The following is a 26,291-nucleotide window of genomic DNA, read 5'->3' as shown; positions in this document are numbered from 1 at the left end:
TAATAATAATAATAATAATAATAATAATAATAATAATATTGTATATTTATTGCATGTGATCTTTTATGTAAGATTTTGTATGTGACAAATTTTATATCCAGCCCTACTGGGTAACAACTGGATCCATGAAATGTAATTACAAATAAATAAATAAAAATAAGAACAAGATAGTAAGACTATATTTTAAGAATAAATGAAGAGGGAACTGAAAGAAAGTTTTGAGTGTGAAACTTATAGGAAAACCATAATTAAGACAGGAAGATCAGCTTAAGAAAGATGTACACAAAACGATCTTAGAGAAATACAGACTGTTAATGTCACAGAATGCTTACTTATTACATGCTTGATTTAATACTGCATGCAGTAACTCAGACTGTACAAGGACAATGATTATTGAATACTGGATTGCAAAGCATGTGGAAGGAAAATTTACAGCATAATTTGAAGTTATCCTGGCATTTGCATGGAGGGACTGGGAAAACCCATGGCAACCTCTGGGTGCAGATTTTAAACCTGGACCTCCAGAATACAAAAGCAGGAGTGCTACTCACTTCAGCACAATGTCCAGTGCAATAAATGGTTAAGTCGTGTAACAGTGTGGAATGGCTTTAACAGGTTACTGCTAATGCAAAACACTGCACTCAGTTGTCACTCAACTGATCACATTTAACTCTGAGCAAACAGTTATCATCTTTGTCTATGAGTAACTAGTCGTTAAAAGCTGCAGATTATATACTCACCTTTAAAGAAATAGAAAACGGAACCGCCACACCACATGGCTCCGTCTACATTGTCTGGAATTCCCGGCCACCCCACACATATGTAAGAGGGGTTACTGATATGAGGAGATGTGTGATAGTAAGTCCAGTAGCTGTTACCCTTGAAGAAATAAGTTAGACCACTGCTGGTAGCAGTGGCTGCATCTATGTTACTGGGAAGTCCAGCCCAGCGATGGGAGTTGAGGCGAGGATAACCACTTGCTATGCCATCTGGTGTCAGCTTCCAATGGTATTCTCCTGCGATTAAATAAAAATGTAACAATTTGGTATACAATTCACTTTTTATGCAGTTCAGTTCCTCCAGCTGCCATAATGCATTTTCTTTACAGGGACGTAAGTTCATCGGCCATGTGTTCTCTGTGAACAGTAATGTGAAAAGAAGGTTTAAAATCCATTCTGATATCTTTGCCTATAAAGTTGTCCCTGTGCTTAACTGATTAAGCACTATGCCATGGAGACATATGGGAGAGTGGATGTATAAATCCATGTATTCTTGACCTTGGCACTAGTTGGAGGTGAGTGACCAGATTCATGCCCTGGCCCCTTTGCCGCTAGTACCCATTGGATAAGAGGCTGGGTGGACCACAAAACCTGTCAGGATGATGACACAGAGCAGAAAAATCTTGCCCCTACCATGACTCAAACTCCAGGCCCTCTGCAATTCAGCCAATAGCCAGTTCCTATGCTGACTGCTCTATCCTGGCTCATGGTACTGTGAGATTATAACTGAAGAGAGAGCTGTTATTAGGTTACAGTACAGTAAACTCATCCGCATAACTGCACACATAGCAGAGAAATTGGTGTTTTCTGTGCAGTCCATGCTGAGGTTATATATCAAGGACCAGCTGCCATTATTGGATAGTCCAGAGATGGCAGTTAGAAGAGTAGGAAGTTGGTGTCAGATGGTTGCCAGCCTGCAAAGCCATGAGCCCAGAAGCAAGTGTAGCCACAAATTGTTTAATATTTGATATTAGTTCCAGGCTTGGGCTATTACAATGTTTGGTTGTGGGCTGAAATGTGTAGCCACATATTTTGACTCTGAAGGTGGAGACAGCAGCATGTACCTCTGAACCATTGATGACGTCCCCCACAATCATATGTTGTAAAAACCCAAGAACAGAACTAACATCAATAATTAACTGCTGCGAAAGACTAATATCAGTAAATAAACAATACTTGTAGATATCTTACTTTATGTGAAATATTAAATAAAATGTATAGTTCATGCAAAATTGTTAAGTAACTTAAAAGCCAAGTGACAGAAATCTTACCTTTCAATACATATATAACTCCCGCTGGGTACTCAAAAATGGCATCAAATGAGGAATCTGAGCATAAGTTTGCAGGCCTGGGTCTTCTGGGTCCATACAAGGCCTGCAACATCAGCGAGAAAAGGAAGACAGGCCTTGACATGTCTGCCTTTTGGTCCCTTTTATGGCTTCTCCATCTAAGAATGACTGTAATGTATACTGAAGCATTTACAATCTAAGTGCAGGTGAAATTACACTTACAATCACTTCCTTGGTCAAATGATCTCTGGAGGCCCATCCATACTAACATTTAAGGAGGGCTAGGAGTTTCTGTCCAACAGGAAAACACAAGACATTGAGGCAAACACATCCCACGTGCTTTCAAAGTAGAAAACACAGCAGTTCAAGCACATGCCCTCCACATGCCTCAGAGACATGGTGTTCAGGCAGTTTTTACCTTTATGCTGTGGTCTCGTGGGTTGCTGCACTATGTGGTCTGGTAGCTGGGTACTCTAAAAAAACAGACAGCATTTTGGTATCCACCTACCAGACTGCACAGTAACGCAGAATACAACATCTGCCTTCATGGGAACCTCAAAACTCATACAAGCTGGCCTAAATGCTTTCCGTCCATTTATGACATTCTTCCAAGTTCTATGTAATATTATGACACTTTTACACCAGTATTGTCTGTGTGTTACTTGTTTCTCCCATGTGCAGACTCTGGAGATCACAGAACATCTCCATTTAAAAAATTTACTTAAAGTCAATAGAAAGTCCGTCGAGTGTAACAATTTATAGGTCACTTCTTTATCACTTCTGCCTTACATGTTTCGGTTTAATAAAACCATCATCAGAGGCACATAGTACAAGCATGAAAACACTGCCGTTGTTTAAGATGTACACAGTTATATTTGCTGCGTGAACGCTGCTACAATATGTCGACGTGTAAAAGCACAACACTTGCTAGGATTGTTGAATGCACGTTCAATTCTCACATTCATCCGAAACTGCCCTCAAGTTAAAACGTCAATGTTAAAATATTTAAAATTTAAAACATTTGAAGTAAAATGTTAAGCTCCTCCTTGTTAATTCATCCCGAAGATGGGAGATGTCAGCTTGAGGATGTATGGCTTATGGTTAGATGTTTCCTATGTGCTGTGTGTTGTGTACTTATTTATTTATTTATGGTTTATACAGTGCGTGTCAGCAGGTAAGGCTACGCTGCTGAATGACAGGAAGATCAGTGAACAGTGAAATTGAAAGGATGTGCAAGGAAGCAGTTGCAACATACCCTGGCATTTGCCTGGGGTAACTGAGGAAAATCACAACAACCCCCCATCAGGATAGTCAACCTCCTAGTCGAGATTTGAACCAGCAACCTCCTAAACACAAGTCAGAAGCTTTACTGTTCAGCTCCTGCTATGGAACCATGAACCAGACAGGCAAGTATACCTACCACTCCTGCCTGATGAGCTTTCAGGAAATTGAACTCTGTAGAGCCACAGTATATCGACTTGATTTACCTGAATGTTTCGTACATCTTCTTCATCAAATGGGAAATTTGGATTGGAACGTCCCATCTGCAGGTAAGGATACATAATGGATCTGTTTGCCATAGAGTGATTCACACCAAGAACATGCCCAAATTCATGCAGAGCCACCCAGAACAATTCCAGACCTGAAAATGTTCCACAAATAGAACATGAATATCAAACAGTGAACTATTATGCCTGTCAGTGCCATCTGACATCGGAACGTGATGGAAATTTTGCATCACTTCTAGGAATCTGCTCAACTGTCCACGGAAAGGAGGATGCTGGGTCTAGAACAGGTGTAACCTGCAAGCTTAGAAATGTTGCCATTTTCCTAATTTCAACACCTCTCTCTGTAGATATGAACAGATTCTGATGAGTTCTCTTTTCTAAGACCAAGTGCCGTGAGGTCTGCTTGAAAATCAACTGTTAGAGGAACATGTTGCCTCCATCTTCAGGGTTGAAGAATAAGCCAAGCAAGAAGCCAGGCTTGCTACCTGCTTCACACTGGTTTCTTGCTTGATGTATTATTATTTATTATTATTATTTTTGGAGAGGGTGGGTTTCCCCATGCACTGCGATCAATTGTTGATCTATTGTGCGTCCCCCTTTAATTTCCACTGTCACCATGCCCTTTCAGTACTGGTGCTCGCTATAAGCCCCGTTCTGCCAGCGAGGTCAGCCCTCTCTGGGAGTGGTCCCCGATACATCCCCATCCACCGGAGGAATTGGAAACTATTTGGGCAGGAAACTTTGCATAATTTTGCTCAGAGGTCTCCTAGAGACATGAGGATCTTTTACGTGGCGTAAATCTATGACACAGGACACACGGCTTAAAGTCCCTCCCAGAGGACTTGTTCCCTGAATTTTTCCGCCCTTAAAAATTCCACGACCTCCGCTGGGTTGTAACCCGCGTACCTTGAGTCATGAGGTGGGAACTTTACCCCTAGGCTATGGGGGCCGCTTTTGCTTGATGTATTCTTCGACCTTGAAGATGAAGGTAACATGGTCTTCCGAAACATCGCTCAACTTTCAATGGGCTACATGGAATTATATACTTTATAATATTTTTATAAGTGAGAAAAGAAGCAATGGAGGACACTGTGTTGGGAGCACTGGCAACGAATTTACTGATCCTGCTTGTTTCCACAGTCCTGGAGGGTGGAACATGAACATGTCAGTTAATAACAGCTAAGGGCAGATACAGCATCCACAGAAAAAGAGACAGTAAATCATACATTATCATAATATATCACATTAGACATTTAAAGCAAACTGGTAACTATATGTGCCACCTGCTTTGCCATAAAAAAACTCTGTCCACACAGTGTATTCATGTTTCATATGATCTCACAGTAAGAAACAATTCTTTCTTCAAACTGTTCGTTGGTCTCTATAACAGAGATGGAATGTATTCTCTGGGTGGTGGAAAGTGAATTGTTAAAATTCTGTATATGAACTTCTGGCTTCAGTTGCTAAGGAATACCAGACAATGCTTTGGGTACACTACACTGACCTGAGTGACTCCTGTTGCCCTTGCTCCAGTCCTCATTAAAGTCTACAGATCCTGCTGGAGGAAAGAAGGCGTGACCATACACTTCTGGTCTAAATGGGTGGAAATGAGAATGGTTTGCGGCACCAAATGCAATGTTAATATCTGCAAGTGCAGATATCTGCCGGAAGTGCAAGTCTGTAACTGATGCCCAGGCAGCGAACGCTTGCTCCACAACTTTATTTACAGCTGCAGACTGCAGATGCTTTGGGTACCTGAAGATCCTGTATGTCAACTCCTTCTGATTCCAAGGTATTCCTTAAAAAAAATTATAACAGGTGTGGAGAGGACAGAAAATAAAGCAAAATTTATGAGTTCCGCTCAGAGCTTCACATTGCCTCCATAATCCCGCTGTATATATACCATTACTTGCCGTTCTGATCCTCTTGGAACTTCGATCGTCTCCTTCAAAGTCAAACTTGTCTTTCACTCCGCACCGAGATTTCTTCATCATGTCACATGTCGCCGTGTCCAGCTTTCCTGTAGCAAAACACAGAAATTGGCCCCACTACAGATTGTGCAGCTATGCCTTTATCACCGAGGAGCCGGGATAGTGCAATCGGTATAGCCACTGGCTAGGGGCTGGATGACTCAGGCATTGGAATTTGAGTCCTGGTAGGGTCAAGAATTTTTTCCAAATCATCCAGACCAGTTCTAGGGTCCACCCAACCGCCTGTCCAATGTGTGCCTGTGGCTCTTTCCCCGGGGGTAAAGCGGCCAGGACGTGAAGCTGACCACTGACCTCCAGTTAGTGCCAAGGTCAAGAAAATGTGGATCTATACATCGACTCCCCCATATGGCTTCATAAGCACAGGGACAACTTCACCTTTACCTTTATGCCTTTATCATCATTACAACTTGAACATAAAAGTTTTCAGGTTTTCACACTGCTGTGCATTAATATGGTGGCCTTCTGTGCATGGACACAGACCTAACAATAGAAACGTTAGTGCTGCATGTATGAAGGGAATGGCATGGGGTCATTTTTGTTGACTTGAACAACAAACAATTCATGAAGTGTACCATATTTAAACAAGGCTGACACTTGTGTCTCAAACAGTAATTTCAGAAATTAAATAATGCAGCATAATGGCACAGATGTGGTTTTCTAAACTTATATTTGTGAGGTGCTCAGTTTGAGTCTATACCAGGACACTGGTTCACCTGACTGAAGTTCTTTAGTGACTCCAGCCAATAACATATCAACAACATAAGCAATGAAACAGAAGAAAGCATTTTCCTCATCTAATAATTTTAACACCCGATGATGACCATATTGGTCGAAACATGTAGTGATAAACTTTTCAAGTGAATATCCTTTAATAAATGTTATAGAACATAGTGTTGCACATGAGACTGTAAAGAACTGACAGCCCAGCCAAAAGTCAGGATAGTTCCTCAGACTAGGCTATGACTTCCTACTTGCAAATCCTTTCCAATTCATCAATCATCCTTCCATTTGACATTACACAGTCTAGATACTGACATCACAACATGTCGCACAGAAAGCTAGACAGTTCATATGACTGTTTCAAAACAAGTGACATGGCGATGCCTCACCTCACATCCAAGCAGAGAGTGGCTTCATAATCTGTCACAGAAACATCAAATCAACTTTAGGTTCACTCACAGGAATTACATGATATGACTGGATCTCATGTGCTGACTGAAGACACATTGCATAATCTGCAAGTGCAGCAAGTAAACCCTTTTACACAGCAATTGTAATCATGTGAACCTCATCATTAACACTAATTAACACAACTTTTCAACAACAGAGTTTATTGACGATTTTCAATTTGTTCTCCCAATAAATAACAATGATTTTTATAAGCACAACAGAACTTTGTAACTTTTAAAATATTTTTCAGACAGGCTTCGCCTTATAACAGCTAAGAGACTATGCAGTTCGTTCCAGAGAACTGGGACTAGTTTGGAAGAGGCAGGTATGTAAGTTACACAAATTTGATAGGACTGTGTGGTGTGTTGAACTCGTTATAAAAATTTATAAATACTGGTTTTGGTAATCAGTTGACTAACAAAATGCAAAATATACTAACCCAGTAGTGTACAGAACTATATGGCTCTATAGTTCAGCATCATTTGTTGGGTCCAGAACAATACACAATTTTCTGTTCACAGTGGCGACAAAGGCGCACCAATACCTTGTAGTTAATGACTGATAACTGTCAACAGAATTACTGTGTTAAATAATATTGCATCATACCATCCTGTTGCTCATCATTTATTTCCATTAGTAATTAGCTGTCTCACATGCAACATGCTTTTTTAAACCTTTAAATGTTTAACTTTAAAGATGGGCGCCTAAATGAGGGAATATCCCAAAAATTCGTCAGCAATTTTAGACACACATGAAGATGACCAATTTTGGTTTAAATATGCAGTGTGCATACACCAGTCATACAGAAGAGATTTTAACCTTTAAACTTTTAAAGGGTTTAAAAAACAATTTGCATGTGAGACAGCCAGTAATTAACAGGAATAAATTACTCTGTTAAAGTTTGTAGTACCTGTTTGTTCAAGCCCTACAAACATCTGGAAATCTCTTAGTGCATTTTCTAGTTCCTCATTCGGTATCTGTGAGTAATTCTGCAGAACCTCTGGATTCATGTACCCGTAGTAAGCCAGGAATTCCTGAAAGACAGAGACAAATTGTTTACCAAAAGAGTACTTACAAAGGGTTAGATTTCAAACACAAACATCTGAAACATTTGACAGGTGTAGAAAGACAAACAGATCCATGTCAAGTGGGTTCCAAGTCACCATGGCAAGGTGTGTCCTCAGGCTGCATCTAAAGAAGGATGCCTCAAGGCACCTGTGAAGTGCATCTTCATCCTGTTCTGGAGAATGTTCCTCTTTCAGTGTACACAAAGGTATCAATGGCCCACCTCAGCCACATACAAGGCTCTGATTTGCCACTCCTAATCCGTGATCCATTTCTTTCTCTATCATCTGCATAACATGCAATACTCTGGCACTTCCCCAGCTTGGATCACTTCTACCCTGAAGATGGAGGTACAATGACCCTCTGAAACTTGGTTCTCGCCTACCAGATCCCACGGTTTCATTACACAAAGGACCTCCCTTCTTCCTGCAGATAAGACATGTATCACAATCACATACAAAGGTGCGGTTGTCTGACTGGTTTCCTCGCAGCCTTCTGATAAGAAACAGGAGCAGCACCTTATCTTCCCCCCCACCATTTGCCCCATATGCCAGTATTAACGCTTTAGACAAGAGTGGTAACCATATGTACTATATGAAAGCCTCTGCATTCTGAAGGGTAGCGTCACTGTGATGGAGGGATAGCTCAGTCAGTGCAGCAATGGGCTATGGGCTGAAAGAGGAATTGGGTTTCAATAGCTGGCTCTCTACAGTGTCCACACTGGCTCTAGGGCCCACCCAGTTTCATAACCAGTAGGCAATAGGTACAGCGGCAAAAGTGTGAAGCTCACCACTCACCTCCATCTAGTGCTGAGGTTAAAAATATGTGGACATATAATTACACTTCCCCATATGCCTTCATGGTGTGGTGCAACTAAGTCCCTTGTACTGCCGCCACTTCTGGCCTATTGTACCAGCCCCAGATGATAGGTGAGGGTGATTGTGGAGCAACTGGTGGAATGAAGATTGGCAGGGGAAACCGAAGTACTCAAAGGAAACCTGCTCCAGCGCCACTTTGTCCACCACAAATCCCACTTGACCAGACTCGGGATCGAACCCAGACCACCACGGTGGGAAGCCAGCGACTAACCACTTGAGCTATGGCACGGCCCTTGGTATTGTGTGGTGTTTACAATAATTACATGTATTTTTTTTTTTTTTACTTTTTACTGTCATTGTCATGCAGTGCAGTTTACTTAAGTGTTCTGTATGATTCTCACAGTAAATAGCGGTTGTTATCCTAAACAGGATTAACAGCTTGGTCTTTTTAGCTGAGATTCAGTGTGTTTACGGTGAGGAGGGAACAGATCCTTTACATATTCTGATAAACTTCAATCTTCAAAGTGTTATGGGAACTGAAAAAGTTCAGAATAACGAGTGTCCTGCTGTTACACTGGGCCTCTTCTCAGCTTTTCTGTTAGTGTATAGTGTGTTGTTCTTACCACAGCCTCTCTGCCACACAGTGCTGATCCAAGCATCAGTATGATGAGCAGCATCAGTTCTCTGGCCAGCATGTTGCAGACTCAGGGCACGCAGCTGCTCCACTTGCCACTGGCACCATCTGCCAACTGATATTTGATACAATTTGACTTCTTTGTGCTTTTGTAAACACACACACAATCTACACCAAGCAGCTAAAGTAAATTAAATGTATCTGGGGAAAAGGCTTATGTGGTTTGAAATAACAAGTCAGAAGATTACTTTTAATAGTTGTTATCAGTCTTTCCCTCCACACTTTCAGATAATATCCCCAAACATAAAATGACTGCACCCTTAGCCACTTGAAGGCTGAAGTTTCCTACCTTATTGGAAGCACACTCCATTTCCATAACGAAGCTCAAACAGTTAATGCTGTTTGGGGAAATACCTGCTGTTTATTGTGACAATCATATTAAACACATAAATACTCTGTGTGGGCATAATGCAGAGTATTTTCATGTTAATGCAGGTGGTACATATAGTTAGCATTGTGCTTTAAAGAATTAACAACAATCAATCCAACCAGCAGTAAGTTCCTCTGAAACCTTACATCTGTGCACCAGACTACATTAACAGAAGATGATAATCTTATTCAGCCATTCTTCTGATGCAAATGTTAGTACTGATAACTCTCTGTTGTGTCAAGTTCTTTCAACTGGTTGACATAGGCCAGACAGAACTGGAGGAGAATACAGCTGGACACAGAAACAGGAAAGCCTCTACAACTGATATCCCCAAGCTTCTTGCGACTTCTTTCTGCAGCCTCAGTGCAGGTCACAAAATGCCCCATAGACTGTGCATACAGCTAGCCCAAAATTCTGCTGTTGAACGAAACAAACAATTACTGCTTAAAGGGGTGTGCCAGGCCACCCACAGACTTCAATCCAAACAGTATTATGAATTTCAGACCTACGTGGGGTCGTACCCACCCTGGCTCCTTCACCCGGGATAAAGACGGATGGAGGACTAATCTGATCTCTCATCTTTGTCTGGTTCTGAAGTTATGAATATGCCCCCTACGCTACCACATTCAGAGACAGATAATTCCCTGACTCATTTTATATTTGCTTTTACAGTTACAGAAATCAGTGCACAGGAACGAAAGATTGATGTAGAAAACAGTGCATTCTTATGGATGTGTTTGGTGAGCACCCACAGACACCTGGAGTGCCGAGTGAGTGTTCCTAGATATCGAGAGTGTCAAGTGAATGTAGTGTTGATTGAATGTCTGTCTTGAGAGAGAGTGAGACTGATGTGTTGGGAGAATGTCTTGGGGAGGGGGGGGAGTTAGGTGAGTGAGATTTAATGTACTGTGCGAGTGTTTCAGACCGCATGTGGAATAATGACAAATGAGAGGAGAAATAAATAAAAAAAATAAACAGAATTCATGAATGCTGCATTTAACACTTGATTTGCATGATCAGCTGATGCTGCTGCTGTTCCATGGTGTCAGTGCCAGCAGAACTGTGAATGTGTAGCAATCAACATCAGCCCTGCTGCACAGTTTGACAAAGAACATTAAGACAGAGATTTATACCTTTGACATTTTTATTTAGATTGATCAAACAATGAGTGTGGAGTCAGTTCTGCGATGAAAAGAGTAAAGTGAGTGTTGGTGCAAACAAATCTTACAAGCACATACTATCACACAAACTTCACATGTTCTAGTATAATAATTTATTGAATTTCACCACAACAGCAAAGCACTTTGTGGTTGCTTTCCATTTTAACACCATTCCCTTAAAACCATTTTCATGCTTTTCAGTTTCACCTTCATCTAAAATCTCTACCTTGTTTCAGCGCTATGAAAGCTGAAGTTCATGGTAATAACACTTAAGGTTTAAGTTCCTACACCAGAGAATTCACACGGTCTCCATTACAAATCCTAGCAGGCCACTCCTGTTTATGGAAGAAAAAAATTCCTGGTTATCTTGACAGGCATTTGAAATGCAAAATACGCTATATGGGCATTATGCAAGGTTTATTAATGTTACAACAGGTGGTATACATAGTTACCGTTATGCTTTAAAAAGTCAAACTGAATTGTGCTAGTGTTGCTTCACTTCAAATAGTGGGTTGCAATGGCATGATCATGCCAACCTTTACAACATCATCCAAGTTCTGTCCACAATACAGACAGCAGAGAACTCACCAACACATTTCTGAAGGTCTTTCTTCCTGGGGAACACTAAAACTGAACCAGAGATATATAACAAAGATGCATCAATATGTCTGTTTTTCCAATGTTAAACCCAGTGCGCACAGAGTAAAGTGGCCGCTCTCGGGGGCTGGCTACAATTGTCCGAGAGACAGTGTCAGTATGGCCACAAAGACAGCTGGGGCTGTGTGAAGTGTGGGACAGGCAGCAGTCACGTTTCTGTGGCCAGGTTCTGTTGGACCTAGAAAACAAACATCACAGGAACAAAATCACACAAATTTCCTACCAGTGCCTTCACTCCATTGGCACATCATGCTACAATACATCATTAACCTCTACTGTCAACTTCCAGTGTTATGTGGCTGGTGGAAACATTTCAACTTGGGGATCACGATGTTACTCTAGAGAAAATACAGAACTCAACCAGTTGCACCATGTGTACGCAGTGCTGAAACAGTGCTCTGCTGGGCCAGTAAAGGTTAAGAGAGCACAGAGCATGTAAAATGGCGCACTTTCACATTCAAGACAATGACAGAACTGACAACACTCTATCTTACTCATAAGTCTAATGACAAATCATGACTCTCAGAAATTTTACAATATAATTAAAAAATATGTAATTATTTATATAGGATGTCATTTGCTGAATGTAATAATGTGATAGCTTGATGGGAGTTTACTGTTCGAAACGCGTAAGTGACAGGCATCAGGTGTGTCAACTTGTAACCTACAGCAGTGATAACAGTATGCCATTTATCTCGGAAGTGAAAAGTACTAAAACAGAACAAATATTCAAAACTTCTTTTGATAAACATGTTTTGCCTCAAGTGTGTACAGATTTCACACAACTAACTAAGCATGCTTAGCAGTAAAATGTTAACCATAATCACCCTGATGATTATAATCCTCAGTGCCATTTTCTCTACATCGAAACCACCAGGGTCCTGTTGGCCGATGGTAATCAGGAAGGTCAGGGTAGCCTTGGTCAACCTGTTTGTAAATAAGACAAGTGCAGTTTGTAACTTGGCCTATGTGACTTAACTGCAATATCAAGTCACTGGAGCCAATTTAACCCACAGCATTTAGTGTCACATACAGAAAATGTGTTACTGTTAGTATTGAGGTGAATGTACTTAAGTCATGGCACCCTAGTGGGTAGGAATGATAGTGTTCGAGGTTTTGCATTCCCCGCCAGATCCTTCTGGCCTATGTCAACAACCACAAAGCTAGTGTCAATAGTGAAGGCAACCCCTACCAGCGCTGCTGTAAACAGAATGGTTGGCTGACTGGAGGGGAAAGAGTAACAGCTCAAGGGACATGTGGAGGGGTTGATCCATAGGACTTTCTTACACACTTCGGTATAATTCAGAAAAAATGTGATGTGCTGGACATGTAGCATAAGTTTATGAAAAAGAAAACAGCATATACTGCTGTTTGGAAAATCTATTGCAAGAGATAACTTGGAGGACACCAGCAAAGATGGGAGATTAATATTATCATACATACTGTAGAGACAAACTGTGATGATAAGAACTTAGGGTAGGGTGCAGTCATCATCCTTCTTATGACAGTGGTGGAAATATTTTCAACTGCTGAAGAAACCGTTAGTTATATAGAAAGGTGAGATACTTAGATGGGGGGGGGAATAAGCATACTCCCTCTTGACAGCTGCAACCCTCTCAGTCTCACTTACCAAATGAGTTATGCAGTTGAAGCGGTAATAACGTCCTTTCCTGAAGAAGTACACATAATCTCCTATTCGTAACACATCATCCAGATCCTGAATGATGCCATCCCATCTGGACAATGGTTTGGGATATGTATCTGTATTGACATCATGATGCTCATTCAAAATGTATTTCCAGTAACTGTCCCCTGTAACATTTACATGTAGCACAGTGATTCATGTTAACCCTTTGATTGCTAAGATCAGTTACACAATTATCTGCTAAAGGGGGGGGGGGTGTATGCAGAGAGTCCACAGCATTTCTTTAAATGACAGATGTCTTATCCAGCAACACCCTCAACAAACAAGACCCTCACTCAGAATATACGAGGGATATTTGGAAAGTAAAGATACAAGTCCAGTAAAAATGCAAGGGTAATTCTTTTTTCAGAAATGGAAGTGCTGCTGTGTGAGATAGGAACCGTATGACAGGGCAGTGTTCACCGGCCACAGTCACGGCAACGTTGTACTCACGGTGTGTGGTTAAAGTGGCCGTGCCAATTCAAAATCCCACCAATTGTGAGGTTTGTGCAGTAATTCAGTAATTCGATTTCTTCATGCGAAAGGAGAAACTGCTTCTGAAATTCACCACCAACTTGTTTCTGTTTACAGTGAAGTTGTTATGAACAGGCAAAACGTGGCAAATGGTGTCATGAATTTGATGTGGGAAGAAGTGATGTTCATGATGAAATAAGGGGTGGAAGGCCATCCCTTGTTGCTGATGAAAACATTCATGCTGACAGATGTTTAACCATCGATGAACTTCATCAACAATGCCCCAAAGTGTCATGAACTCTTCTCCATGAAACTGTTACAAAAAGATTAGCCTACCTGAAACTGTGTACGCATTGGGTGCCAAAAATTTTGACAGGTGATCACAAGAAAAATCGAGTGTCTGTGGGACAGGCATTCCTCATGCATTACAAGGATTGAGGTGATGACTTTCTGGACTCTATTGCGATGGGAAATGAAACTTGGGTATCTCAGCACACACCTGAGAATAAGTGACAATCACTGCAATGGCACCACACACACTCACCAACAGTGAACAATTCAAAACCTCACCATCAAACCGAAAAATCTTAGCAAGTATCTTTTGGGACACGAAGCGGACACTTCTCGTCAACTTTTTGCCTCGACGAGACACCATCAATACTGCTGCTTACTGTGAGAGGCTGAAAATACTGTGTTGGGCTATTCAAAGCAGAGAGGAATGCTGATGTGAGGAGTCTGTTTATTGAATGATAACAGCCGTTCGCAAACTGCTCGTGCCCCACAGGATTTGTTGAAGTCCTTCAAGTGGGAGGTATTGGCACATCCACCACACAGCCCAGACCTTGCACCAAGCAATTATCATTTGCTTTCTAAGGTGAAAGAAAGTCTGGCCGGAAAGATTTTTTCAGATGATGATGAGGTTCAAGACTCAGTGATGACATGGCTGAGAGCGCAAGGCAGAAAATTTCTAAGATGCTGGAACAAAAAAACTTGCTCCTAGGCTCATAAAGTGCATTGCAGTCCATGGTGACTATACTGAAAAGTAAACACAGGTGTGTTGTAAAAGTGCCAAAAAAACATGCTTTACAAATATTTTCTAGAATTTCCAAATAACCTTCGTATATAGCTACTGCACAAAATTAGTACAATGAAAACACAGTAGGACAGAGAATCCACTGCTTGCAAGGTAACACGGAGATTTTAGGAATGCAGCCAGCCACAATTCACACCACATCCACGCAATGAAGAGACTACCCAAGAGATAACATGTTGCAAGCACACTATACATACATGTCCATCACCAGAGCATAAAGAGCAACATCCACCCAGCACATGTGATGCCAGGGAGGAAAAAACCTCCTGGTGAATCAGCAGTGAAAAAAAGTCTAAACATTTTAATGCTGCAGTTACATCTCCATCATGTGCACGTATAGCAAAATCTGTGAGAAGCCCGAAAAACTGCAACGAATTAACACTGTGGAGAACCAGAAAACTTTTAGACAGTTTAATGTTTTAGGAATTAATACTGTAACGTGTTTAGGTGACCGAGACGACGTTTGGATTGGTAATTGGTTTTATTAACCACTTAAAGATAAGATAAGGTAAAGCTATCCCTGTAACAGCCCTTGGAGGCCCATAGGGTTGTGAGACGTTGAGGAGCCCACATTTTCTAGACAACTGGCTCACAGATGGCGGTGAGGTTGTTAGCCTTACGTGTCAGCTGCCCTTTACCCCCCAGGAAGATTCCTGATACTCATTTCTGTTAGAGGCTGAGTCGGCCCCAGGGCCATAGTGCACTGGAAAAATTAGGTCAATTAAAAAAAATTCACCTCACTGGGACTTGAACCCGTGACCTTCCAGCTTGTAACATAGCCCCTCAACCAACTATGCTACCGTTTACAGTTTGTAACTACGATTACTTATAACACTGTTACTGTTGTTACCCAACAGTCAGTTGGCAGTCACAATACAATATATGAACATAAGCAAAGAGGCAAAATAAGGGTAAACAAGATGATTTACTGAGAATGGGGTTGCAGAGGGTGACACAATGACATTCAGACGGAAACTGAACTGTCTGCTCAACTACAAAGAAGAGAAACTGATGGAGCAATGGCTTCATGTATCCACATAATCAGTAACCCTACAGTTCTAGCCCAGTTCAGTGTCAGTGGCAGAGTCAAAATGTCTCAAGTTATGTCCATGTGAACTTCCCTTCTGAATAAAAGCCGACTTAAAAGGAGGCAGTGTCCAGTCAGCAGGGGTTACAGTGTTGGCATTTAACCCCCATATGTGGTCTTTCAAATCTATACCAGGGCTTTTCTGACCTGTAATTTTCTTGAAAATCAAAGACTAGGAGCAAGGAAACCCTATATCCATAGTAAATAACTGCCAGAATATGATAATAAATGATAAGACAGAGAACATCCCTGCCATCTGTGATTGATAGTTGAAAATAAAATGCCAAAGATAATAAAACAAGGTGACCACATAAGCCTTTTTTTTTTTTTCAAAACAGTGAAGGCAGGGTAAGGATGCATGCAGATGAGAAACACTACTGCCAAGCATGGACCACATTATTCATCATGAGTCTCGTACGACTTTTCCATACAATGTGCTGAGATCACAGGAGAGGGGGGCAGGAGAGCTCCTAGCAATGTCCAGTACGGTCACATAAGCAGAAGCTGACTCTAGCACATCAAATTCTATCAGAGTCTGTTAGCCAACGATGCTACTGATGGCTGGCTGGGTGGATACACACAGGAACATGAGCTCCACATCAGGTTTTTCCCTTTCCTGCTTTATAGAGTGAATCCTTACATATGGAAGGCTAATGCTTGCGGGTTTGTTGCTATGCACGTTTGCAAGCAGTTACAAAGAGGAGCAGAAGGTTACAGAAACAGAGGGTAGCGGAGGGGTCCACTTTTGTCAAGAGCAATCTGCAGTGTCCTTCCAGAGAGCAGCACTGCTAGCACACATTGGTAAAGTTTGGTATCTTAGTGTGAACACAGCCGTTTTCCCAAGTCTTTTAAATTCAAAGCATGTGTATTCTGTGAAACTGTGATTGTGAAGTGTCCCACAAGCAGTATAATGTGTAGTGAAATAAATACAAATGTGACCAAGTATAATGCTGACAACCACAGCAATCTCATGGTGACAATTTAATGGACTGCCCAGTAAATGAATACAGAAAATGATTTACCTTTGAAAAAGAAAAAAGTAGATTCGTCATAGTACATGGCTGCATCCACATTCTTTGGAATTCCTTTCCAGACATCAGAAATGAGCCTCGGATATTTTGGGAGTAGAGATGAGCCCTTGTACGCCCAAGTCTTATCACCTTTAAGAAAATAAATCTTTCCTGAAGGAAGAGCGAAGGCTGCATCTATATTGCCCGGCAACCCATGCCAATGATGGGAGATGAGTTTTGGGTACCAACTTACAGGCCCATCAGCTGCCACTTTCCAGTAGTATTCCCCTGTGACAACATGACACATATCTTTATGTTTGCTGATTGTTACAGAAGAAATACTGGTACACAAAAGAATCTCCATGGACTTGAAACTGCCATACATGATGGCACCAAATGGTGGGACTACCGTGTCCTATGGTGTTGTCGCTTGCAGACTTACTTATACTTTTTCTTCAACCCTGAAGATGGGGGCGATACGTTCCTCCGAAACGTCGGTTAACACCACATATACACGGTGCCAAATCCCAGAAGACTGCTTTCTTCATAATTTTATAGTTCACAGCTTACATAACCTCAAGTCTGATTCAATTAGGATGGCTGGTACCATATTACAGACTCAAAACTGGGTTCCTCAGATGTGTCTCATTTACATGTACATCTTTTATTTGAAACGTTTTTCACTCTGACAAATAGTAAAACTTTAGTAAATTCATGAAAACTCACTCAGCAGATCTCAAACTGCTGTGCACAATCGGGCAGGAAGAGAGACACGGAGAAGTTAACAGGTGCAATTTGCCACTTCTCATCTCAAAATCACTAGAAATCTTTCAGTCATCTTAATCAGGACAAATAATGTGACTTCAAAACTTGATCTTGCTGTAGGGTGATGAAAGGATGCTTATGAAGCCAGTTAGATCCATACTAATATTCCTGTGCCATCTCCATCTTGAAATTCCAGCTATTTTCCAATAAGTTCCTCTGCCTTCAGTCTGTCTATTCCTATTTTGAGTCTAAAGCTGCTTAACAATTTGAAGCATGACCGACCGACCGACAAATCATTGCTGGCCCTCGCCATCACAGCAATCCTTGGTTCTGAGTCCCGTGGGACGCATGACCATATTTTACTGTCTGGCAGCTTCCAGACTCACTCTTTGAAGCATAAGGTTCAGCTAAATAATAAATAAAGATTCAGTTTGTACCTTGCAGGGATTACTGTGTCTTATGAGAAACACTAACCAGTTGCCATTCTTCATGGAAACAATCGCTGTTTACTGTGAGAATCATATGGAATGCATAAATGCCCTCTGTGGGTAGAACGAGGAGTATTTACGTGGTGCAATCCAAAAGTTCCCGAAATATATTAATAAAAACTATTACATCTTACCTAGATCTTATTCTGCACCATCACCTTCAAAGTAGTCTCCTTGGGAGCGCATACACCAATCCCAGCATTTCTGCCACTTTTCAAATGCATCCTGGAAGTCTTTCTTGGTTAGGGTGTTCAGTACCGTCTGCATTTCCACTTGAATTTCCTCAACTGTATCAAATCTTTGCTCCTTAAACTTGATTTTCATCTTGGGGAAGAGAAAGAAGTCACATGGAGCTAAGTCAGGCGAGTACGGTGGGTGGGGAACAACTGCCATCTTGTTTTTAGCCAAAAATTCCTGCACAATGTAAGCCATATGCAGTCATGTGTTGTCATGGTGCAGTACCCAGTTGTTCGTGCGCCACTTCTATGGACGTTTTCTCCTCATGTCCTCCCTTAAACGCCTTAGAACATCATGATAGAACTCTTTATTGACTGTCTGACCAGGAGGGACGAACTCCTTATGAACAATCCCGTCAATATAAAAAAAAAACAGATCAACGTGACTTAATGTTGCTCTTGACTTGTCGAGCTTTTTTTGGCCGAGGTGAAGAAGGGCTCTTCCACTGCGACGATTGCTGCTTGCTTTCAGGGTTGTAGCCATAAACCCAACTTTCGTCACCAGTGACAACCTTCAAAAGAAAGTTTGGATCCTCTTGAAGCTGTTGCTAAAGTTCCCTGCAGACTTCCAAGTGATGCTGCTTCTGTTCATTTTGCAGCAGTCGTGGCACAAACTTCAACACAATCCTCCTCATGTTCAGTTCCTCTGACAAAATTCGTTGACATGTACCATAACTTAGTCCCAAGGTGTTACAGAGGTCTTGGACGGTCAGTCTACGATACTGCAGAATCAGATCCCTAACTTTCATGACATTTTCTGGTGTTTTGCCCATTGACGGCCGTCCTGAACCATCGTCATCATCAGTCAATGTTCGGCCATTTTTAAAACGCTTATACCAGTTGTAAGTTTGTGTCTGGCCTAAACTGTTTTCACCAAAAGCTTGCTCCAACCTTTGGTGCGTTTCTGCAGCGGTTTTCCCAAGTTTGAAACAAAACTTTATACAGACACACTGCTCTCTCAGGTCAGCCATCGCAAAACCACAAACTCATGGAAACACAACAATGGAAACACGTTCACCAACAATAAACCCAACCACTCAACTCGATGCCGCTTGCCACACTGATTCAAGAAGGGTGTGTGGGGAGACACCTAGCGGTATTTCGATGTACTCATATCCATTCACGCGCAAAATTCAAATTTCGGTAACTTTTGGATTGCCCCATGTATGTTCAAACTGTTAAACTGCCTCTCTCTTACCTTTCAGAATATATATGACACCTGCAGGATACTGAAAAATGGCATCAAAAGTTGGGTCTGAACACAGGTCTGGAGGGGGGCGTGTCCTTCGTCCATACAAAGCCTGAAAAGGGAAAATTTCCTGTAGTGTCCAACTCTGGCTGCCAGGAGACTTCAGATGGTGAAGTACTGAATAGATATTCCAGACATATTTAAACAATCATGAAAAAATGTAGCTTAATTAATTAATTAATTAATCAGTCATTTATACTTAACAGTCAAAAACAAAATCCTCTGATTTCCGAGATGATGTAGTCTCATGAGTGGTAGCCTAATCCGGAACTTTTAGCACTTCTTTCATCTCACTGTCTTTAACTTAAACTCACGTGTAATTCGATAAATTTAAAACGATCAATTTTAACTGTTCAAAAATCCTAATTTTTTTCTTCTTGTTTCAGACAATTAATTTAATTATTTTGTACTCTTCACTAAAAACATCAAATTAATAAAATGCCTATGGAACTGAGTTAGGGGCATGAGGTAGCATAGTCAGTTGAAGCACTATGCCACAAGTTGGAAGGTCGCAGGTCTGATTCCCAATGAGGTTACAGTTTTTTCAATTGACCTATAATCCTTCCAGCTTAACAATGGCCCTGGGGTCGATTCAGCCTGTAACAGAGTACCAGAAACCTTCCTGGGGATAAAGGGCGGCTGGCATGTAATGCTGACAACCTCACTGCCATCTGTGAGCCATGGGAAAATGTGGAAGCTTCGATATCTCACAACTCTATGGGTCGCCACGACCTGTGTTACAGGGAGAGCTCCACCTTTTTTCTTCACATTACCAATATGAAACTGGGTTAATACAAATTCACCAAACTCAAAACTGGGGACACTTACAGCACATTACCTGTATGTGCTGAATGTCCTCTCTGTGCAATCTGAATGCTGGGTCATACATTGCAACCATAGGATACATGACAGACTCTGTAACGTTTGAATGGTCCAATCCCAGAGCATGTCCAAATTCATGCACTGCTATATAGAACAAGTTCTCACCTGAAATACATCAAATATTAATGCATTAACCTGTTCAATACTGGTGCTTGAGCTTTACCATTTATTTTCATGTGCAAATGAAGAAAAATGAGTTTAGAATTGTACACTGTGCTCACACCTTTGCAGTGAGTACACAGTCACATTTCAAAGGGAAAAGCTGTCTCATGTAAGAAGTCAGTCTGTTACTGCAACAGCCTATGTACAGGTGATGAAAATCTGCCTTATCACTAAACATTCTGGCAGCATGTGATGCATTCACAAGTGCGTCACATTAACAAGTCACCGAAGAAGAGAACATGTTACAGCTAATTCTCATGTGTCAATGGACTTATTTTATTTTCAAAGACATAAAATTCAATTTATTTCCTCCCTTGCACAACATACATACTGTACACAGACATTTAGTCCTTAGTATATATAAATGGAGTGAGCTCTAGTGTTGCAACCGTTCGCTCACACAGAAATGTCAGACACTTCTGTCAAGCTCTGTGAACATAATACACAAATTCACCTCACATCAGCAAGCACTGTCTACAGCACTCACTGCATATACAGAGTGTTTTTGTGTGTTCTGCTTTGGCATGAGGCAGAAACTTAGTTTCAGCCTTGGGCAGTACACGACAGTATTCCAGGCATAAGTATATGCCATTAAGGCATGTATTGTGGAGAATCTAGATAGGAACTATAGAAATAGGAACCTGTACATTCTATCTGACAGCCAAGCTGCACTTATAGTGTTTGCCACCAAACCCTCATGGAACTGGCCAAACATAACAGGGTACAACTGATATGGGTTCCGGGGCATGAGGGTATTGCTGGAAATGAAACAGCAGACCAATTGGCCAAGATTGGAGCTGAACATCCGTTCATAGGACCTGAACCAGCCTGTGGCATCTCTATAGGACTTGCCAGACAGGCAGTCAGGGACTGGACAAACATGAAGCACAAGAAATACTGGGGATCCTTGACTGGACTCAGGCAAGCAAAGGGACTCATATGAGGACCCTCTACTAAAAGAGCGAAGGAACTGTTGAAGTTAAACAGGAACCAGCTACGATGGGTGGAAGGACTACTTACAGGACACTGTCACCTTAAAGGACACCTCTTCAAGTTGGGACTAAGTGATGGTCCCACTTGTGAGAGGTGTCAAGAAGAAAATGAAACGGCCACACATATCCTGTGCGAATGTGAGGCCTTAGCTTATTTAAGATTGCGTCACTTGGGTCAATATTTTATGGAACAAAGTGACTATTTTGATGTCCCCACATACAAAATCCTACACTTCATTCGAAGCGCAGGATTGTTGAGGGGATAATCAGAAGGGGAGGCACAAGAGATCACTGTGGTCAAGGTGCAAAGGCCAAGAAGGCCCACCCCTTATACATTCATTCATACATGGTGTTTAGAAAGGTTGCAGGCTTTAAGGGGGTATACCACTCATTAAGCGAGCAAAAATATCCCAGTCAACATGTGTCCAGAAATCAATGCCAGCTGAGATACAAGCAAGATTTGCATTAGACTGGATACTATGGTCTTACTGTAGAATGCACTAAGAGATGGGGCAGAGGACCCAGATTTGCTCAGTCATTGGTTAAGTTTGGTGAATAAACAACTCTTTAATGAACCGTCACAACACAACAAATAGTAAAACATCAAAGTCAACGTTCAGCTGTGGCTTTGCTACATGTTTCGGCCACTATCGGCCATCATCAGGCAAATACATATCAACAAAAATCTACCATTTAACTGCAAGCATAAAATGGATATAACACTATTAATCGTACAAATTTAAAAATGCTTATGTAAAAAATACAAAAGTTCATATTATATAAAAATTAAAAATTGGAAGTATTATAACAAGATATAATATTAATGATGTTTTCAAAAATATTGAATCAGTCGTTGGATATACTTTGTGTGCATTTCCATAGACAACAGGGAAATTTGATATTACTTTATATAGAAGATTTTAAGAGAGGCCCATCATGTAGCAGTTAATGAATTGTGTAATGCTGCCTCGTCATTAAGAAGAATTGTCCGTATTGCATGGAAAGCAAATTCTTCTTAATGACGAGGCAGCATTACACAATTCATTAACTGCTACATGATGGGCCTCTCTTAAAATCTTCTATATAAAGTAATATCAAATTTCCCTGTTGTCTATGGAAATGCACACAAAGTATATCCAACGACTGATTCAATATTTTTGAAAACATCATTAATATTATATCTTGTTATAATACTTCCAATTTTTAATTTTTATATAATATGAACTTTTGTATTTTTTACATAAGCATTTTTAAATTTGTACGATTAATAGTGTTATACCCATTTTATGATTGCAGTTAAATGGTAGATTTTTGTTGGTATGTATTTGCCTGATGATGGTCGATAGTGGCCGAAACATGTAGCAAAGCCACAGATGAACGCTGACTTTGATGTTTTACTATTTGTTGTGTTGTGACGGTTCATTAAAGAGTTGTATATTGTAGCACAGCAGGATGTATGAAATTAAGATCTGGTGAATAATTTGTGGGAAGGGATTCCACAATGTGGATAATGTTCTGTGTAGAGGCAACATGCTTCCCAAGAGCTTATAATTGGCATGGCCTTATATGAAAACATGTGTGCAATTCCTTGGGCAGATTAATAAGATTCCATCACAGAATGGTTAAATGGATTTCCAATTGAATAAGTATTACCACATGAACTATCACTGCTTTTTCCTTAGTAGTACTTAAGTAGTGCATCCACTGAAATCTAGAGCAACAGCTGGAGCACATGCAAATGTGCATGACACACACTGACCTCATCTTAATGCATACCACAGTGTTACCCCAATATCCAGTCAAGCACAAAACCTACCCATATATCAGCAAGCATTGATTTCCAAAGCTGTAGCTTCCTCAGCTCCTGTGTTCACATTCTTACTGGCCAGTGACTGGCCCCACAGCTAGCTCTTACTCTTCTAACTGCCATCTCAAGACTCTCTCATAATTGCACCTGCTCCTCCTTATATAGCCTCAGCAAAGACTGCACAGAAAACACCTCTCCAAAACAGTTGTTCTACTGTTGCATCAAGTAGCTACTGCATGAAATGTGTAGAGAACACCGCTTCCCAGTTACTCCATTGTTGCGTGTTATGAATCTGTTGCCTAGCAGTGGGCATGTTTGCAGAGCCATTCCCTAGAAACAGCTGCCACTGCTGGCTCCACAGTTCTTGCCTCAAGCAAGTATGGCACAGTATGTTGACTGGGACTTTTTCACTCATTTAATATACCCCATTAGACCCTCTAACCCTTTTTTTAACACACTGTATATGGAATTAAGTTACATTGGTCTAAGTACACGTATATCTGCATCAGAGGACAGCTGAACAATTTTGTCTACCACATTCTTCAGTCTATTCCTATCAGAAACTATGTCTTCATTTGGTAACAGAGAAACATGAATATATTCCATGCAAAGTTTTAAGCAGGATAATTTAACCCAAACAGATTGGACTGAAGGGTGGATAAAATTATGTAATGTTTAAAACTGGACATTCAAGCAACTGCATAATGGATACAGCTGGGTGTCTGGACCAGGGTATGAAATGGCTTCCCAGCAGAAAAGCACACGAGGAGGAAACTATTACAGTGCAGGATTGTGAATTTGTTCCCGCATGTACTGTTGTTCAAAAAGATAGTTAGCACATCTTAAGGGACTGTAAACAGCTATCCCAATATGAAGAATCGTGCAACTAACAGACAGTGTCTACTCATGTCTACCCCCATTTTCAGTTCTGGTTCAGACGACGAAACGTTTCAGTTTAGACACTCTGGGCGTTTTTGTGACAGAACAAATAGTTATGTAAACATAGAACATGAGTACTTTCCTTTAAATATTTCTGTTTGTATAACAGAAACACATTTAACTCTAACAGTGATATATGTAAGATCTTGCTCGCATGATCTCACCTCTATATTTCCTGATGGTCCAGGGCTCGTCATCATCAAAATGCACTATCCCAGTAGGCGAAGGAAAGGCATGAGCGAGCACCTTTCCTGCTCCATCAAATGGCATTCCATCACCATGCGCCCTGCTTGCAAATGTAACCATGACATCAGCAGACATGTTGCTTGCGACCAATAGGAAGTTCAGTTCGGTAACAGCTGACCAGACAGCGAACGCCTTCTCCATCTCCTCATCGACAGCTGCTGCCAGCAGATCCTTGTTACTTGGATATGTGAGTATGGCGTAACTCAGGTTCTGCTTCTTCCATGGGCTGCCTGCATGCACGCATGACGGGGCGCTGATAATTACGCTTAGAGAGGAGCAGCTTTAGGACTTCTTAACATGCATTAAAAATTGGCTCATCTTCAATTAATTTTATTTGAATTTATATTTGAACAATTCGTTTATCACTTAATTTGTATGGGGCACACTGACTGGGAACCAGTAATTGATTACTTACACATTTGTTTATTTCAGTATTTTGTTTGTTTAAATAATTTTCCATATACAGACAAATGCGTGCTCATATGAGCACACATACCGTGGGCCCAGAACATTTTTCTCACAGAATGAGGATGATACAAAGAAAATGCTCAGTTAGAATGTTAAACCCCAAGTTCAAGAGCGCACAGCTATCAGACATGCAACACAAATAGCTACCAAAATTAGTGATCACATCAGTGATACCAACTGTTGCGACAGGAAACTCACCAAATGGAGCAAAGCTCTTCTCTTCATCATAATCATGTTTGTCCTTCAATCCACATCGAGGCTTGGTCATCACTTCATGGGTTGCTTCATCCATTTGGCCTAAATGGAACACACTATTTATAAGAATACAATTCTCATTTCCAGTCAATTTGTTTTGAGAGAAACAAGTATTAATGTCACCACAAATAAACAGCACAAAATGTGCTGGAGCAACAAACACAAGAAAAGTGTTTTGGCAGTTGATGTTACATTTCCAGTGTCACACAATGTGCTGAAATGCTGACATCACTGGACACGTGTACAGAATAATACAGTAAAATCAAATCCCATATTGGAGCCACGGGAAATGTCCTATGGGTGGTGGGGAAGAAGGCACTCAACAAAAGACAGAAAGTGTAGGTGTGGAATTATTTTACAATGCTGTCAGTATAGGGACTATATAACGTTGAAACAGCACAACAGATACTGCACAGACCATCTCTTCTTGGCCTCACTATAGATATGGATCTTCCTTCTGCACTTCCATATGTATAATATAAATACCATCATAAATGCAACAATTTATTTCTAGTTCTTTGTCTTTCTTCTTTTACGCTACATGTTTCAGCAGTAACTGGCCTTCATCAGGTGTATTTTCACTTATGTAGCTGTCATACTACATGTAATTTAAAATTTAAAAACACCAGCTCTTTCAATTGTCATTGCTGCGTTTCAATCAGTCCTGATATACCAGAATCTCCTTGCTGATTTTTCCCAGTTATGTTTTAAAATCTCTGTTAATATACACTCATTGATTTGATTTAGAATTTTAATTTAAAATTTAAATTTCTTTCTGCATGTCATCTTTAACAACAAACCTTTATAAATTTTGATACCAAGAAACTGGAGTAAGAAAGTTGAGAAAATCTGGTTTTGAAAGATGTCAGTTCTCCAGTGCTGCAAGAAATCTCCTATCTTCTCTTCCAATTTGTCTGTTTCTTATCAAATCTGGTACACTCAGTCCCTGACAC

General features: G+C 40.8%; 1 protein-coding gene across 6 annotated transcripts in view; it reads right to left on the bottom strand.

Moving 5' to 3' along the window:
• LOC111865495 (macrophage metalloelastase) overlaps nucleotides 1–26,291 on the bottom strand; it is a 45,490-nt gene that overhangs the window by 14,734 nt on the left and 4,465 nt on the right. The window contains exons 1-9 of one of the 6 annotated variants that reach the window (XM_023853588.2): nucleotides 11,433–11,565; nucleotides 11,071–11,179; nucleotides 9,244–9,369; nucleotides 7,648–7,771; nucleotides 5,480–5,596; nucleotides 5,081–5,374; nucleotides 3,556–3,710; nucleotides 2,051–2,153; nucleotides 741–1,016 (exon numbers count right to left, since the gene is read on the bottom strand). In XM_023853588.2, coding sequence (XP_023709356.1) covers nucleotides 741–1,016; nucleotides 2,051–2,153; nucleotides 3,556–3,710; nucleotides 5,081–5,374; nucleotides 5,480–5,596; nucleotides 7,648–7,771; nucleotides 9,244–9,315 — 1,141 coding nt within the window. In that variant the 5' untranslated portion in view covers nucleotides 9,316–9,369; nucleotides 11,071–11,179; nucleotides 11,433–11,565. Of the gene's footprint in view, nucleotides 1–740; nucleotides 1,017–2,050; nucleotides 2,154–3,555; nucleotides 3,711–5,080; nucleotides 5,375–5,479; nucleotides 5,597–7,176; nucleotides 7,303–7,647; nucleotides 7,772–7,900; nucleotides 8,258–9,243; nucleotides 9,370–10,664; nucleotides 11,180–11,432; nucleotides 11,680–12,328; nucleotides 12,429–13,131; nucleotides 13,314–16,861; nucleotides 17,138–19,536; nucleotides 19,640–20,425; nucleotides 20,575–24,533; nucleotides 24,846–25,281; nucleotides 25,381–26,291 lie in introns of those variants that run through there. The other 5 variants (XR_002842979.2, XM_023853587.2, XM_023853590.2 and 2 more) reach the window with 5 other exon arrangements.

This window comes from Cryptotermes secundus, unplaced genomic scaffold (assembly GCF_002891405.2).
Source record: "Cryptotermes secundus unplaced genomic scaffold, Csec_1.0 scaffold454, whole genome shotgun sequence".
NCBI classification, from domain to species: Eukaryota; Metazoa; Arthropoda; class Insecta; order Blattodea; family Kalotermitidae; genus Cryptotermes; species Cryptotermes secundus.
Note: the sequence above shows the minus strand (reverse complement) of the source record. Positions and strands in the feature narration are given on the sequence as shown.